At 36.9% G+C, this 16,597-nt stretch overlaps 1 protein-coding gene across 1 annotated transcript; it reads left to right on the plus strand.

The window, feature by feature from the left end:
- Nucleotides 1-6,054: 6,054 nt before the first annotated feature.
- On the plus strand, nt 6,055-15,338 carry RGS13 (regulator of G protein signaling 13; the record flags this gene model as incomplete). The annotated part of the gene is made up of 5 exons (XM_080624029.1): nt 6,055-6,146; nt 8,726-8,794; nt 11,195-11,256; nt 13,422-13,588; nt 15,141-15,338. Exons 2-5 carry the CDS (start codon nt 8,730-8,732, stop codon nt 15,336-15,338), a joined length of 492 nt encoding a protein of 163 aa, XP_080480155.1. The 5' UTR covers nt 6,055-6,146; nt 8,726-8,729.
- Nucleotides 15,339-16,597: the final 1,259 nt, after the last annotated feature.

The raw sequence follows: 16,597 nt of genomic DNA on the forward strand, positions 1-16,597 counted from the left end.
GTCGAAAAATTAGATGTTCTCATCTTCTGTTCAGAGACATGAGTGGATTGTATCTGGGAGTGTAATGCCTATAAATGAAGCTTTTTGAAAATAAGTCTTTAATCATTAAACATGGGCAGAAATTGCAATACAAGTTCTTGCTTAATATTAATTGGATGATTTAATGTTGCCTTGGGTGATCAGAAGCAAAGTCAGAGAGAAGTTAAGATTACCCCCTGGCCTTGACTAAATACAGCCTCAAAGGTTTTAGTCACAAAAAGAAGATTTACATCAACCAAGAACTTATGTGCTTACTTTGGAAGTAAACTCATTTCACCTCGTATCTCAAAACAGCCCTAGAGAAAGTTCTCTTGAAAGACCCCAAATATGATCAACATTTAAAATCTACTGACTACTTCCCTCGAATTTCTTCAAACAGCCTCAGCACCAGACAGCCTTAAAGCACATATCACAACTAGTTCAGTGACCAGCTTTCACGTGGTCCTTTCCAAGACTAAAATTAAAAATAGTTTGAGTAAAAAATGAAATACACAAATATAAACCTTTCAGGATCATTCTAGACTTGTGTACAGAGAGAAACAGAGCAGATTAATACTTTGGCTGTTTAACAAACTTTGAAGAGAAACATTGTTAAAGTAACAGTACAATTGCCTGCAAACTTGACATCACTTGAGTCAGATGGGATTTTGGCTTTTTCTCAAGTTACTGAGGTTGGAGGGCTTCTGCTATTAGAGGACAAGCTTTAAAAATAAAAATAAACACACTTTGCATAATTGTAACTTGTAACCCATGAATTTCATACTACTTATGGAAATTACTGTACTGTATTTACTGCAGCAAATGGTTTGTCAACAATGAAGCTCAAGAAGCCAGCTTTAGAGATAAAGAAGAGACTTGCTATTGAACAGAATTTGAGAAAGACAGCATGCTTGCTCATGACAGTCTGAGGAAATAGTGAACACACTCAAGATGTTCAAATAAAGCCCAAAGTCCAACCAGGAACTGTTCATGTGCTAGAACAAACATCTGCAGGAGAGCAGGCCCAGAACTATTCTGACCAATTTGGACCAAACTGTAATCAACAACTTTACACTAAACAACTGCAAGATGGACAACTGGCATCTTCAAAATTAATATGCTTGCAGGGAGTATAAGTAGCCTTTGCGAGTACCTTTGCTGAGCTTTTATGCAAGTGTGTATGCAGTCTGACAGAGAGCTAAGGGCACACAATGCTTTGCATTCAAACCACAGTACTCACCTCTCTGACGTCTGTTTGAATGAGAGGGTTGAAAGTTCATGTAAAAAGTAGTCCAAGCTTCCAGTCACATGATTTCCTTTTCTACTTCAGTTGCAGAATATGAGGGGCTCATATAATGATATCACAGCTTTTCAAAAAAGGAAAGAGAAAGGTCATACAACTGAGGAAAAGTTTTCAGAAGTGCTATCTAGACTTCAGTCTGTTGTCACTCAGCGGATGATTGTTGATAGAGTTTACTGACACTGGTCACAATTTAAGATTTGTCCAACCTTATAGATAAAACCTGAGGCCATGCATATAGAAACTATTCAAGTTCATGAAGTCAGTGACTACTAACAGACAATGCCTACTTGTGTTTCCATCAGAAACTACTTCATTATCTGTATAACTGCAGACAGTTTCTTGCTTGTTGGGGCCTAGAGTAAGGCACTGAACCTGTGAACACTATTACCTGTTGCCTTGTGAAGAGATCTGTGCTGCATCCTGAATCTAACTTTTCTTGAAGCTATTTTCAATTATATAGCAAGAAAGTTCTCAGCAGAATCTGATCAAAACCACCAAGATGCAAACATAGAAACAGGACTGTCTACTGGAAACATCAATGGATGTACTAAGTGAAAAAGCAAGAACATTGATCCATTATTTCTATCTTATTCCCACTTAGACAGCAATAAGGATGAGCAGCACCTAGATTAAAGTATGCACTTCATGCTGTCCTCAAGTTTAACAAAGGCTTCTTAATATTTTACTGCTTTTCCTGTGCTTGGCCCTCAATGTCTAGGCACATCCTCAGTGCTCCTATTTAAAATGCCCTTGTAAGACACTGCATCAAGAATGCACAGTACACCAGGCAAGCCCCAGCAAGCACTGTTTCTACATTCATGAATGCCAGTGCATAGATGTGCTGCAGGAGAAATGGTAGCAATGTGCAAGCAAGGGAGTATGTGGGTAGATGGAAAGAATGGGTCCAACACAGAAAGTGAGACAGACATTTCTTCCACGTTCATTAGTGCAAAACAGATGTAGGAGGGTGAGAAGAATTACTGGGTAGAAGAGCACTAAAACAGAAACACAAATAGGAAAGAATGATTATAAGAGCAAGAGGAAAAATCAAGAGAAGGTATGAGAATGAACAAAGATGCTACCAGGCAAGTGAACACCAGAAAACAGAAAAGGAAATATAAGACTGAGCAAGAGCCCATCAGTGAGGATAATGCTCACAGAAAAAAAACTGTTGCAGTCAAGATGGTAAACTTCTATCCCTGGCAGTGCTCAAGGCCAGGTTGGATGGAGTCTTGGGTAACATGGTTTAGTGTAAGGTGTTCCTGCCCATGCCAGGGGGTTTGGAACTAGATGATCTTAAGGTCTTTTCCAACCCTAACTATTCTAGAATTCTATGATTCTATTGTATTGTCTGAACTAGCTACAACTAATAATTATTCCCGGGGCGGGGGGGGGGGTGGTGTGGTGTGGTGTGGTGGAAAACCACACCACAGGTCATAACAACTAACAAGTTCAGCAGCTGTGATATGACAGAGCCATTTTCACAGTTTTGATACTTCGGCTTTCTGATTTGGCTCAGGGTGGGGGAAGAAAGGGGTGTTCAGAAAAGCATGTCCAACTCAAATACTCAATGAACCAAGCAATAATTGATTCCTATATAGCACATGCCCTCTTGACACTGTATTTGGTCTGCACACACCCATGTGGCAAACATAAGGAATTCAAAGGAACAAGGTCATATAAGAAAACATGTTAAACAGCCTGTTCAACATATGTCTCAGTAACCTGCTCATCTCACTGTCTCGTCTGAACAAGGAGTCTCTTTCAGGCTAAATGAAATCATTCATTACAATGAAACTATAAAGAGTTTCCCCAGAGCCTGCACCCACATCCACCCTCATGAGACCACAGTTTGATGCACGTGGAAGTTATACATTCCCCTTCAGTGTGAGACCAGACGACATCTAGTGGAATATCTATGTAATAAGAGAAAGAGTATGATTTAGATTCAGTCGTGTAACTTCAATGGAGCACCGTATCTGGTTAATGACTAAACCCTCCACTCCTATGTGCTTTAAATATTCTGAGAAGGGAAGTAGAAAGGTAATATTTTATGAAAGAATGGCAGTGGAAAGCAGCTGACTCAGAGAAACAAGTTGTAAAATCATATTTGCAACAAGTTGAATGGTAGCAGTCCTGTCAAGAGAAAGAAGATGGAGTCATCATAGTGGCTGGGAGACACAGTGATGGCAGACAGGAACATATCGATAGCCCTTCAGGATCTTTCAATCTTTGAGAGCTTCCCAGCCAGCCAAAATCTCTAGGTTTACAATTCCTCTGCACTAATCCAAGGATAGATTTACCAGCAAGTCAACCACCTAAGACACGCAGGCAATCTTAAGTGCCTGCAGATACCTACTAAGTGTTCTTGGGAGACATGGTTTAGTGGGACGTGTCCCTGCCTATGGCAGGGGGTTTGGAACTGAATGATCTTAAGGTCCTTTCCAACACTAACCATTCTATGATTCTATGATTTTAAATGACTTCTTAAATCATGGTCAAGAAACCAACAAAACTGCAGAGTGAAATAAGCAACAAATCCTGTACCAAAATATCCTCCCACTGTTCAAGTTAAGAGGAGGTTTGGAGGAGTATTAGTTTCAGCTTAATAGTAAAAACAAGCTTATGGAAAAGGAAAAAGAAAAAAAAAAAAACAAGTTTATTTCAATTTTAAACAATATTACAGTATTTTTCAATGTTTGTAATATGTAAATGAAAATATTTGACAACAAAGTCACTGGTTACTGATCCTCAGTCACTGAACAATTTAAAATTACAAAGAGATGATCTCATATAAGGTGTCCTGATAATGAACATCAGTTGATGGTAGAAAAAAAAACCCTAAAGAGTTCATTATCATCCATTTTAATACTAAGATTTTAGTTGAGCCATCCTTTAATGCCCGTAAAACTTACTGCAGAAATAAAACATACTTAAGCTTCTGCAAAATAACTTGTATATGTACATGTGTATACACATAAGTTTTTTACACAATATAGGTAAATCAAATAAATACCCATTCAAGTTGCTAGCCTAGACTATCAACCTAATTGGGATTTTCATTATGTAACTCTCCAGTGTCACATTTATTCATGTAGTGCCTTTAAAAAAAAAAAAAAAAAAAAAAAAAGAAAAAAGATCTTGATTTCAGTAGTTCTACAACTAAGATCCTTTATGGCTATTTTCAGCTTCTCATGTTTAAGCCAAAGTTATTTCCCTCAGATGCTTTCAGTATATAACTGCCTGTATGTGTAGGCATTAGAAGTATTTTTGAGAAGACTTGAGAAAGTTGGATTGTATCACTGTTGTAATTACTTGAATAATTAAGTCAAGTTACATTACATGGATATTTGCCCTTGCTCATTCCTAGTGTAGAAATGGAAAAAAAATACTCCAAAATCTGTGTGAAGGTATGAACAACACAAAATGAGATTTAATGAAATAACATACTATAGAAAATAGATTGCATTGTGCTATTTGTACCTCCCTTTCCATAAGCACAGGCCAGATCCAGAGGTGAATTCCTTCTAGGCAGTCTCTTATGCGCTGTTCTACTCAGACACCAGGGTCTGCTGTAGGTGTGCATACCACATAGTTTTCTCCACAGCAGAATCTTTACTGTTGGAAAACAGACGTACATCTTTCTACTCTAGACCTATATACCAGTAGGGTGAGCTGCAATAAAATAAATGAGCATACTATATTACTGTAGGCTCTAACTTCAACTGAAGTTCAAATACTACACAATTTATGCTTGGCCTAGGAGGCATTGTGAGACAAAAAGAAAGTGAAGTTAAAACAGAAAGATAAGACTGCAAGAAACATTGCACACTGCACACACCTGCCTGTCAGATGAAGTGAGGAGAAGACCAGCCTTTCCCTCCTCATACAGTCTGCGCTTTGTAGACACTGACAAATCCCCAGAGATCACAACTTCCCCCAGAAAGGATAGAAAGCCTTCTAGAAAGACTTTTCCCCCCACCCCCTTGTGTAGCTAATTTACAACAACTAATTGAGCTAGTGATTACTCCCCAAAGCCACAATATCACTACAGATGAGTTTACCACTGGCATAACAGAACAACTTCATGCTATGGCACTGCATGGCTGCTTTGAAACTCTAGGCTAGAGAAGAACAAGTGAAACAAGTAACTTGAGTCTCAAAACTTAAAATGAAGCCGTACCCTGGGCAACAGTTATGAGAAAAATTACAGAGGACCTCATACAAGTATAAAAAAAGTTCTGCTCTAGCATCCAGTTAGAAGCATATAAAAGCATCACACTAATGGGTCAGAGCAGAAAATAAAGGCTCCTCAATGCCAATTCAAACTTCTTCATAATGCTGCCTGTAAGAGGATGAAATTTAGTTTTAGTGCAAAGGTACTTTTACCTTCCATCTTATTTCAACATGGACTTTAGATTTTGTACAAAAAACTTCAATAAAGGAATGGAAAGTATAAGTCGCAAAACTTGGACAATACGCGCAAGATTTCAGTGAAGTAAAACGCAGCTTTTTTTCATTACGGCTGATCAGTAGAGATGTCAAGATAATTTCAGAGCAAACAACCTCTATCAGTGGAGCATCAGAGTCCAACCAAACTTTCTTGGTAGAAACCACAGCCACCATTTGCCCATGGTATGTGTAAGAAAGGAGTCAGGCACTAACATGAGCAGTATAGACACAGCCAAAGGGTAGTAAGATCTTCTATACAAAAAGAAAATAATAAAGAAAAAGGACAGGTCAAGGAATTTGGAAAACTATTCCTACAAATGCAACTACTAAATGAAACTTTTTAACCAGGGGAAACTATCCAGGAAGAGTTACTGTAAGTATATTGCTTTTTACTTTGAAATATTAACAGAAATATATAGCATAGGCAGAGAGACACCACTTTTTCTCTTGGCATGCTATCTAACCACAGCAAAGGCATTAATTTTAGAAATGTTTCTGATGTATAAACAACTTTATCCCTATTTATAAATGAATATTTTGTGTAATACCCTTAGTACAAACTAAGCTAAACGACATTACAGAAGGCAATTAATTAGAATTTTCATACAGAGGTTTCTCTCTGAAGGCTCTGCTGAAACCTACACTGCCTTCCAAAAACTGTGATATTAGGGATTTTGCAGATTCACTGGCATAGTATAAAGATGTTGAAAAAAATCAAAATGTGTGTTGTAGTTTGAAAAACAAAGAGATCTAGTTCTTGGATCTATCAAAGCAGTTTTCCTGATATTTTTCTGATATGAAATATAATCAGAGTTAAATAGTCATTTCCAGATCAGTATTGCTTATATTGTTTACAGACAGGATTTATTTATTATCAGACAGGCTTATATTTCTTCTGTGAAAGACCAGTAACCATGTGACTTAGTTTTGGATTACAATACCTGCAGGAAGCAGTTCATACACATAAAAGTACTTGCTGCCTTGTGGCAAGAAAGACTTATAATGAGCAAACAAAAAAGGTACATGTTATTTATATCTATCAGATGAAAAGAGCTCCAAAACATGATCCAAATCTAGTTCGCTGAACATTGCAAATCTGTCTTAAGTAAAGATGTAAATGGGCAGCCATCTACAATAGAAGATGAGACAATAGTACTGGTAATGTCACAGGCTGCACTTGTGAAGATCAGTCAGTTCAAAACTGACATAAGTTGCTCAAAGGCATGTAGTAGCTTTGTATACTATTCGTGCCTTATTTTTAAGACTAAGACTACTGCAGCAGAAGCAAGCAACATTAGACTAATGGAGCACAGACTATACTTCAGAGGAAAGAAGACATTCCAAAGCAGCAGTGAAAAAGATAAAAATCAGCATGCATTGTTTCTCAGTCTATTCGGAAATATTTCTAATATAAAAAGAAGAAAACCTCAAAGCCCTGCATATATATTTGGCAAATGTGTATACTCAACAAGTCCTGGAGAACAGTATTTGTTTAAAACTTCCAACTCAAAATGGTTCCTAAGAACAATAACATTTCCTTGTACAAATATGACTTCATGTAGCAATCACTTTGAGAAAAAAATTACTGATTGACACTGAATTTTGTTTGAAGTAGCTGAACTAGATGACTTAAAATTGCTTAATCTTATATTCATGGAACATTTCTGTATAGCAGACAACTTACATAAGCTTCTTCAGCTCTCAAAAATGCCACAAGGCTGTTCTTCATGTTTTTTATTCAGTGAAGACTGGTGATTTCAACAAGAAAACGTCCAAAATGGAGGACATTGGGTAAAACAGTCTAAAATAAGGTGATAAGCAATAACCATATGCCAGATTTTTAGTATGTTATCTTAAATATGCAATATTATGTAGTTTTAAAAGATTGCTTTCAGGCAGAGGCTGAGCAGCAAATGTTAATGGAATGAAAAGGAAAGTGTAGAAGAAGTCATACAGAAAGCAAGCAGGCAGCATAGATAAGAGATCTTCACAAAAGCAGGAAACAGGCAACAGCCACTGGCAGTCCTACAGGGCTGCACGGATCATGAGCAGCAGAGCTGAAGTTATCAATACCCTTTAGAAAATCTGCAGGGCAAAATGCAAAATTGGATATAGATGTCAGGAAAATAAGGAAAATAAGACTAAAGATAAATGCTGTGATTTCACTGGTTCAGAATTCTGGGAGATACAGCCTTGTTCTGTGTTTCAGTTTGAAGGAAAAAATTGGTTTTAGGAGCAGAATGTGCAGACCTGAAAGAAACAGAGCTTAGACAAATGAAAACAATCGTTATTATTTCAGGCAGGTCTATACAAACTTACTTACTGTTCTATGTAAACTTGGCAAACAATTTGGCATCACTTGAAAGCCAGAGGAGAAAAAATAAACATATTCATGGTTGCAAGATGGTCTTTTTTTATATTTTGTTTTTCAGACAAACATATTCTTGACTGCCTCATTGCCAATATTACGCTCTTTCTTATAGATATAATCTCTATAAAAAAGCAAGTGTTATAGTATTTTTTTAATTGACTTTGAGATATTTGCTGGACAAATATCAATGTTAATCTCAGACACTTCATTCACTCAGTATTGCCCAGTTCACATTGAATTCTGATCTCCAATTCAGGTCACCCTGAACTTTCAGGGAAAAGATGCCTCTTTCTGCTTTGGATCAGGTTCAAACTTGTAATCTCTTTTCAAAATTGGAGAAGCAAAGAGGGAGATACACACATTGGACTACTTGATTTTTTTTATAATTATTTTTAAGGTTTTGCACATTACAAAAAGATATTTTAGTCTAACGCTTCAGCTATGACTCATAGATAACGATTAGATGTATTATACTGCTAGAACTGGTTGCGCTGCTATATGGAGACTAAATTATAAGTGGAATTTAAGACAGCCAGAACTGAGCACAGCAGCTTTAAAACTCACATATTTTTCATGTTTAGGAGGATGAGTCCAAGTACTTGTTGGCTTTGCAAGGTATTCAGAGCAGAAGAAAATGGGATCAGTTCTAAGTAAGTACCAATGAACTGTTTATGGTCTGCAGTATGTGCAGCTGAGTAGGACAGAAAAAAATATCAAAATTCAGAGTGGAGGTTTACTTTGCAAGCTTAAAATCATGCAAGAAAGTGCAACATCTTCACAACTACCCCTGCTGATCACCTTCATATATCCAATTCCTTTATAGCACAGGAAGTGCCAAGTGTCATTTCCCTAGTGGTAGAAAGGTACATCCCAGTGGAAACCTCTTTTATATTAAATAGGTATAAGCTTAAACTAATCCTTGGATTAAGTCCAGATCTGAGCCTGTGAAGAATTTGTAAGACAAGTATTTTGGGTCAATATTTTAGAAGAATTTAGACTGTTGGCAAAGTTTGAAGACATGTGGTGGATAACAGACATGTCCAGGTTCCTCCTGCAAGTCCTTAGCTGCCACCAACCTCAGTGAAGGCCAATCATAGCTGGAACTTTTGGTCAGCATGTCACATCAGGGTGACGAAATGCTTCCATTCAACATGCTGTGTCCTCCACAGCAATACCAAAGTGTGTTTGATGACTCCCAAAACTGCCATTTGCATGACATTAAGTGGCAGAAATCCAGACAGCATAGCATTTCCAAAAGTACCTCCTGAAGTAGGACTTCTCTCCCATGTAGCAGCAGCTAGGCAGCTAGGAGAGCCCCTCACACTGGAGAGTGTAAATAAATGAATGATAGCTCCCACAAGATCCTACAACAGCCTTTGTTATATACATTTGCTTTGCATTTTCCCAAATTTAAAAATTAAGTAAAAAAGTAAAAAGGTTTTCCTCTGTTTCAGCTGCCCCACCAGGCAGCTTTCTTTCTGCTTCACAGATTAATGGTAAAGACAAATAATTGGAAATAGAAATACAATGGCCCCACTGATGATGCTTAGTAAGACAGAAAAGATTGTCATTTATTCTATATACAAGTGTTATTGCTGGCAGAAATGAAAAATCATTTGCATCAGTAACAGTGAATATGACTCAGAAGCAGCTGTTAAGGCAAAAATCATTCAAAGAAATAAAGATTCTCACTCCCCATAACAACGTGCTTCAGGATTTTATATAGAGAAGAGGCCAATAGCCCATGAAAAGGAAAAAACAGTATCTTCTACTGGCAAAAGCTACTAGAGATTTACGGATACCAGAAGCTGATCGTGGTAAAATTTCTCTTACAATATATTTTTCTGACCAGGTCAGATTAATCAGGAAAGCCTGACAAAACTATCAGTGAGTCCCAGCATGTACTCTTTCAGAGAAATAGAGAATTTTATCAAATTAAAAATAAATTAGTGTTCACCAATTAAAAAGCTACAAAGCTTCTAATTGGCTGGTGTGCAGCAGAAATCTATGAAGCACCGTGCAGCACTCAAACCAAAGCCAGTTTTGCTTTTAACTAAAATTTTACAAAACGTTCTGTGGTACTGAGCTGCTGTTGTCAAAGCTGTAGCGCATATGAAAACAAAATACTCAATGAAGAGGGATATCCTCCTAGGTTTTTCTGACGCATAATGGAAAGCACCCACTGGAATATATCCCTTGTGTTTTCTTCTGCTAATATAAGCATAAGCATTTTTTCCAAGTTACCAGCATTGATGTCCTATAACTGCAACACTTAAAAATCAGTTGGTGTAAATGGAGCTACGTGCACTTAAATGGAGCTATTGGCCCTCAGACATTTGTTTTTCCTTAAATTGTTTAGTCTCTCACCTCACTACTTCCATACTCTTTCCCAGAATCAGGGAGTAGGCTCCTACAAGCTTATGAAATTATTGCTTAAGAATAGCAAACATGAAAGAAAGAAATCTGATTTTAATCACCACCAAGAACTGTCTAGATTAGTAACAATGTGTCATACTATACTGTAAACAACTGGAGAGAAATGGAAGTCCCTTACAACTAAGATTGTACTAACTTTGCATTATTTACATTATGTTTAGAGCTTATATTCAGGTCTCAGCTGATCAGTCAGCTTAGATGTCAAGGGCCTGTAAATATTACAATACGATCTTGAGCCTTTTAAGACTTCACTACTAAATACAAACATCAAAACATTTCATAAAGTATATATAATGATTCCTGTCCCAAAGAAGCTCCTATCTAGAAATCTAGTACTTTTCTTGTGCTTCTCCTAAGCACAATTTAAATAAGCAAATGCCATATCTGGAAGAACTACATGGGAGTACCTTGAGAGGGAACTATATTTGTTACAGCAAAAAATATTTGATTCAGCATAGCAAGCACAAGATCTAGGATGCTCAGACAAACCTTTTTAAACACAAGTTTTATACCGACCTTATTTAAGCTAGAGACAGATTTTCAATAATGCAATTTCAGCTAATTTTTTATGCATTGAACCACAGCTAATCCTACAATAATCTCCTTTTCTAAAGAGTGTCTTTGGAGGAAGTGCTGCAATGGTCCCAGTCTTTTGAAAAGCTGTTAACAAGTAAATGTAAGTAACTGCATGTTTGTTTCCCAGGTGGATTACTGAAAAAAGTTTCCATGAAGCAAAATCAATAACTCATGCAGTATAATGTATGCTGGTTTATATGTAACTAATGAAAACCAACTTTGTGTGACATGCTTAGTATGCATCAAACTGAAAAGAAACGTAGCTTGCTGTAAATGTTTTCCCAAACTTGCCATTTCTGCAAGGACATGTAGTTCTTTTAAAGACATATAATACGGGCAGGTTTACCTCCCATATTCCAACTTAGAACACTATAGCAATATATATTAGAAGAAAATGAAAGAAAAGTTGACTTGGAAAATCCTGTGTATGGCAAAGACATGATACCTAATGGCACATCTATACAGTGTAATGCCTTGGAAGATAACTCAGACCCTCATCTTGGGTATGGGAAGAACTGTAGCTGCATTAGTAAATCTGAACTTTCTCACTCCTGCCTCATGCACAGCTCAGAGTTCTCCCACATTTCTCATAAATTTCTTGTCGTGGAACATTACTACTGAACTACTTTTTACAAAAACTCTGATGAGAAACTCATGGACAGAGTTACAGCACAAGCCTCTAAAAATTATTCTAAGGACTGGCATCATTTTCAAACTGCAAACAAACTACAAAAAGCAAGAAGATTAACTGATTTTGTACATTCTATGTACAACCATAAAGAAAAAGATCTTGACATTACAATCTTTACCAGTAAGCAACTTAATATGTTACAGTTTTCAGATAAAGCACAGGGAAAAAGTGAACAACAGAAAACACTTAAAAGACAAAATTACAGCACAAGCAGGCAGGGATGCAAGCAATCACCTTTTCTGCCAGATGACAGGCAGTGTTTGGAAACATGAAAACCCAGAGTGCTGCACTAATAAAATGCTGATAGCTTCCACCAGTACGTGGATGCTGCCCTTCTTAAATACGTCATTCACTGCACTTAGATGGCGCTATTACTTGATTTTGAATTCATCTAAATGCTTAACAGCATCAGAAAGTGCAAAAGTGTACACAAGTGAAAAGCCAGAAACTCTAAAGCCAACAGATTTGCAGCTCTCAATGGAAGGTGGGTGAAGTATTTGTATATCTTAGGCTTTACCCTCAAAATACATCTTTGTACTGCAAGTACTGCAGTACCATTCTTGCTCAACTGCTAGCACTGAGTGAAGCCTCATAAATGTTCTTCTGGCTAGAGGCATTTTAATGACTCTACCACCTAATTCTGTACAAAGCAAGTCTAATGACACTTCAGGAATTTAATCTTCATCAAGATCTCGCTGATTGCTGCTGGCAAGCTCCATTGTCAGGTGTCTCAAAAACATCCTCAGGTTCAGAACCACTTATTTGCTAAAGACAGTATTCTTTTAACTACTTTACTTCACTCTATTACAGCAGCAATAAAAGTTATTTCCTTTTTTGCTAATTGTTTTTTCTCTAAGTTCTTACACCAAGAAAAGTATATTTTATTTTTTCAGTCAAATCATGATTATTTGATAATACTTAGGTACCTTCAGTACAAAAGTGGAGCTGGAATTTAAAAATACTTGTCAATCTGGATATGTTTGATAGTGTTCACAGAGATCATGAAGCATAAAGTTCTCTATGCTCTGTCTCTGCATAGTGAAATGCCATTGAAGCTAAAGGGAGTTCTGCATGTGCAGGAAAATGCAGTGTTGAGGTGTAGGGCTTCAGGGTGAGTTAGAGTGTTTAATTCCCCACTTTAACATAGAATCATAGAATCATAGAATAGTTAGGGTTGGAAAGGACCTTAAGATCATCAAGTTCCAACCCCCCTGCCATGGGCAGGGACACCCCACACTAAACCATGCCACCCAAGGCCTCATCCAACCTGGCCTTGAACACTGCCAGGGATGGAGCATTCACAACCTCCCTGGGCAACCCATTCCAGTGCCTCACCACCCTCACAGTAAAGAATTTCTTCCTTATATCCAATCTAAACTTCCCCTGTTTAAGTTTGAACCCGTTACCCCTTGTCCTATCACTACAGTCCCTGATGAATAGTCCCTCCCCAGCAATATTTATAGGTGTACAATCAAGAAATATACTGCATTGTAAACATCCCTGTTGCCTTCAAAGGACTGTAAAGGTAATGCATATATAATGGTACATAAATTTGTTTTCTGAAATATTTACAGATGGGCCTGTGATTTACAAGACCTACTTGAAGACAGAGCACAGTGATGAAAATATAGAATTCTGGCTTGCTTGCGAAGCTTATAAGAAGATCACATCACAGAGGAAAAGGATTTCCATGGCCAGGAAACTTTTTACAAGTTACATTCAACCCCAAGCTCCCAAAGAGGTGACATAACAACATACGCACTTTAACTCCTCAAATAGAAATGCCTGATGTGTAAAGTTGCTTACAAATGCCTAGCACCTCTGGTATCCAGGGAGTGAAAACACCTCTTGTATTACTGAGAGTGAAAACTGTAGCAATTCATCCTCCCAAAACATTTGCACCTAGAATTTTAATACTTGCTTTCACATCTTGACAATAGGTACATCTTTCAACTATATCCAAAGATACAAGCAAAAGGCAAACTAGATTAATAACCAAGTTCTTGGATCTGTTCTAATCTTTTCAGCATCTGATCCAGCAGCCATTGATATCACTCCAATAGCTTTTGTATCATGCCATTGTTACAGGTATATGTAACTCTGGTCTTTGCAAGAGTAAATATAAATGGACAAAGTAAAAACTCCACCCAATGCTGTCCCCTTTGTAAAATGGGCTAAAATAAAGGTTCCAAGACAGAATTATTTTCTGCGTTCAACAATACAAGATTTAGCAAGATCCGTATACAAAACTTTTGAGAGCGATTTTATTTTCCTGACAAGTGACTGTACAAACGAGTCTCTACTGGACAATCAGTCATGCTTTATGACCTTTAACTATCCCAGCTTATTACTCTCCTTGCAAAAAATAAGCCCAATCTGGCTTTTACTGTTGCTGCCTCTGGCAGACTGAACATAACCAAAAAGTCAGGCTGGTTTATGCATGACAATAAAATTATTATAGAATCAAAAAATGCAACTTCCCTGTTGACACTGAAGAGAAGCCAGAACCAACTCAGCTGCATCCTCAGATGCTGGCTGAGAGCAACTGCTGTTTTAAATGACTAAACCATTCCCACTAATACAAAACTTAAAGAAATTTGAAAGTTCCCTCTGCTGGTTTTAAGTGCCAATTGGCAAGAAAATGCATTTTTTTGTGATTTTCTGCTTTATTTTATTTTTAGCATGTGCAGCTATAGGAAACTCAGCAAGACATTTGCATTTCCAAAAAATAAATGTCAGTATTGTCAACCACAACTTCATCAATCAAACATACAGGCTTAAATTAGGACATTTAAAAAAATATGTGTAATTTTTCCTCCCCCCTAAAATAGTATGTATTTGGATCTTGCTTAAGGCTTGAAGTCTAGGGCCCATTTTCTACACATGAGCCCAGCAATGACTTTACCACTACTCTCAACCTCCACTGATCACAATAGTCAGGTTTAAGCTGGCTTTTCCATTAAGGATGTGGGACAACCTGGGAAATTCAGACAGCTCCCATGCTTCTTGTCCCCAAGGGAGCAAGCTACCCATCCCGCTACTAACATACCTCTTACTACATCAAACAACAAAAAAAAGAGCAAAATGGTCAACTAATAAGATGGGATTTTCTGGCAGTAGGAGAAATCCACTCTGCTACAATCAATGGGTTTTGGTAGGTGCTGATTTGAAATTAAAGGGTATATGAAAAGATATAAATAAAAGGTATTTAATAAAAGTCCTCTAAATTCAATCTTCCTTACCTTTCTTTTGCATATATTCAGTGATATGAGTAATGTTGTTTTCTGTTTCAGATTAACATTGACAGTCCTGCGAGGAAAGCAATTATAAGGAATATTCAAGAGCCAACACAGTCCTGTTTTGAAGAAGCACAGAGAATAATTTACATACACATGGAAAGAGATTCTTATCCACGATTTCTTGAATCAAAGTTTTACCATAACCTCAAACACAGCCTTCAAAATAACAGCAGCAATTCAATGGCAAATTAAATAGAAAGGCTGAAAATTTAGAAAGGTTTCTTGTGGCATACAAATGTTAAAATTTTAAAATAGACAGAAGAAATTGGGCAGTGACAAATATTACTACTAATCTGCTCAAAACTAAACTGTTTTGTTTATGTTAGAATTGATGATGCACTATCTTTCCTCTTCTCTTTATTTTCCCATGGAACAGTTACAATTTTGTTTTCTTCTCCCATCAATGAAGCCCTAAAAGCTAGTGAAAACTAAGTATAAAGAAGTTTCAACTGAAAAGGATTGCCTAAGGTTTTAGTCTTTTATTGATATTTAGAACTCTAATAACATTTTCAGTATTCCTGTTCAGAGAAGCCTGAAATAAAAGAATAATTTTGCTGCTAGAAAATAAATGTTTATTTGTCTACACATAATGCAGAAAAAAAATATCCACATTGCTGAATTGACTTTTTTGTTGTTGTTTTATTCTTGTGTTCTTCCAAAGTGATAGATGATACATTATGAAGTACAGCTATTTGCTTGACCTTAAACTATGAACTGTAATATTCATACATAGTAGAGTTGATTTTATGCTGAATTATGATGTGCAACATAATCTAGAGAGAAACTTATTCTATGGTATACTACAATACTACCAGTGTATCCTGAATTTATCTCCAGTGATAAGACTTATTTGTAATTTATCTTTCTTTTCTGGGCATACATACAAAAATGTATTTCTTTCCCTTCAGTCACCCTAGTAATTAGATACAAGCAAGCCTGACATTTGAACATCATACTGTAACACAAACAGGGCTCTTTCTCTCATGCATAAGCTGTAAAAGACAACTTGCTGATTCATTGAACAAACATTGAAGTAGTCTGGTTTACATTCAAAAACCAATCTGACCTCTCAAATCTCATTAAAACTGGAATCATTTAATTCTTTCAATGTACCTCAGCATAGACCTAAAAGCCATAGATATGAAGGACCTTTCTAGCATCCTCTCAAGCTGCGTTATTCCAAGGACTACAAAGAGCAAGTAATTCTGACATCAGCCACATAAACCCTGATAGCATCACACTGATCCTCTAGAAAGATTTTGCAGGAGAAATGAAGTATTAGTTCAGTTGGATCCATTTATTTAACTGAGATTACTTCAATCATGTTGCTAGTTTATGCTTCTGAATTACTTTAAGCTGTAACTTGTCTGCCTAGTTTTAAAAGGCAATTTTTGTGACAATGTCACTGTCTCACCTCTGTTAGGAAAGCCTAGTCTTTCTATGGAAAACTC

Source organism: Psittacula echo, assembly GCF_963264785.1.
Source record: "Psittacula echo genome assembly, chromosome: 7".
Taxonomy (NCBI): Eukaryota; Metazoa; Chordata; class Aves; order Psittaciformes; family Psittacidae; genus Psittacula; species Psittacula echo.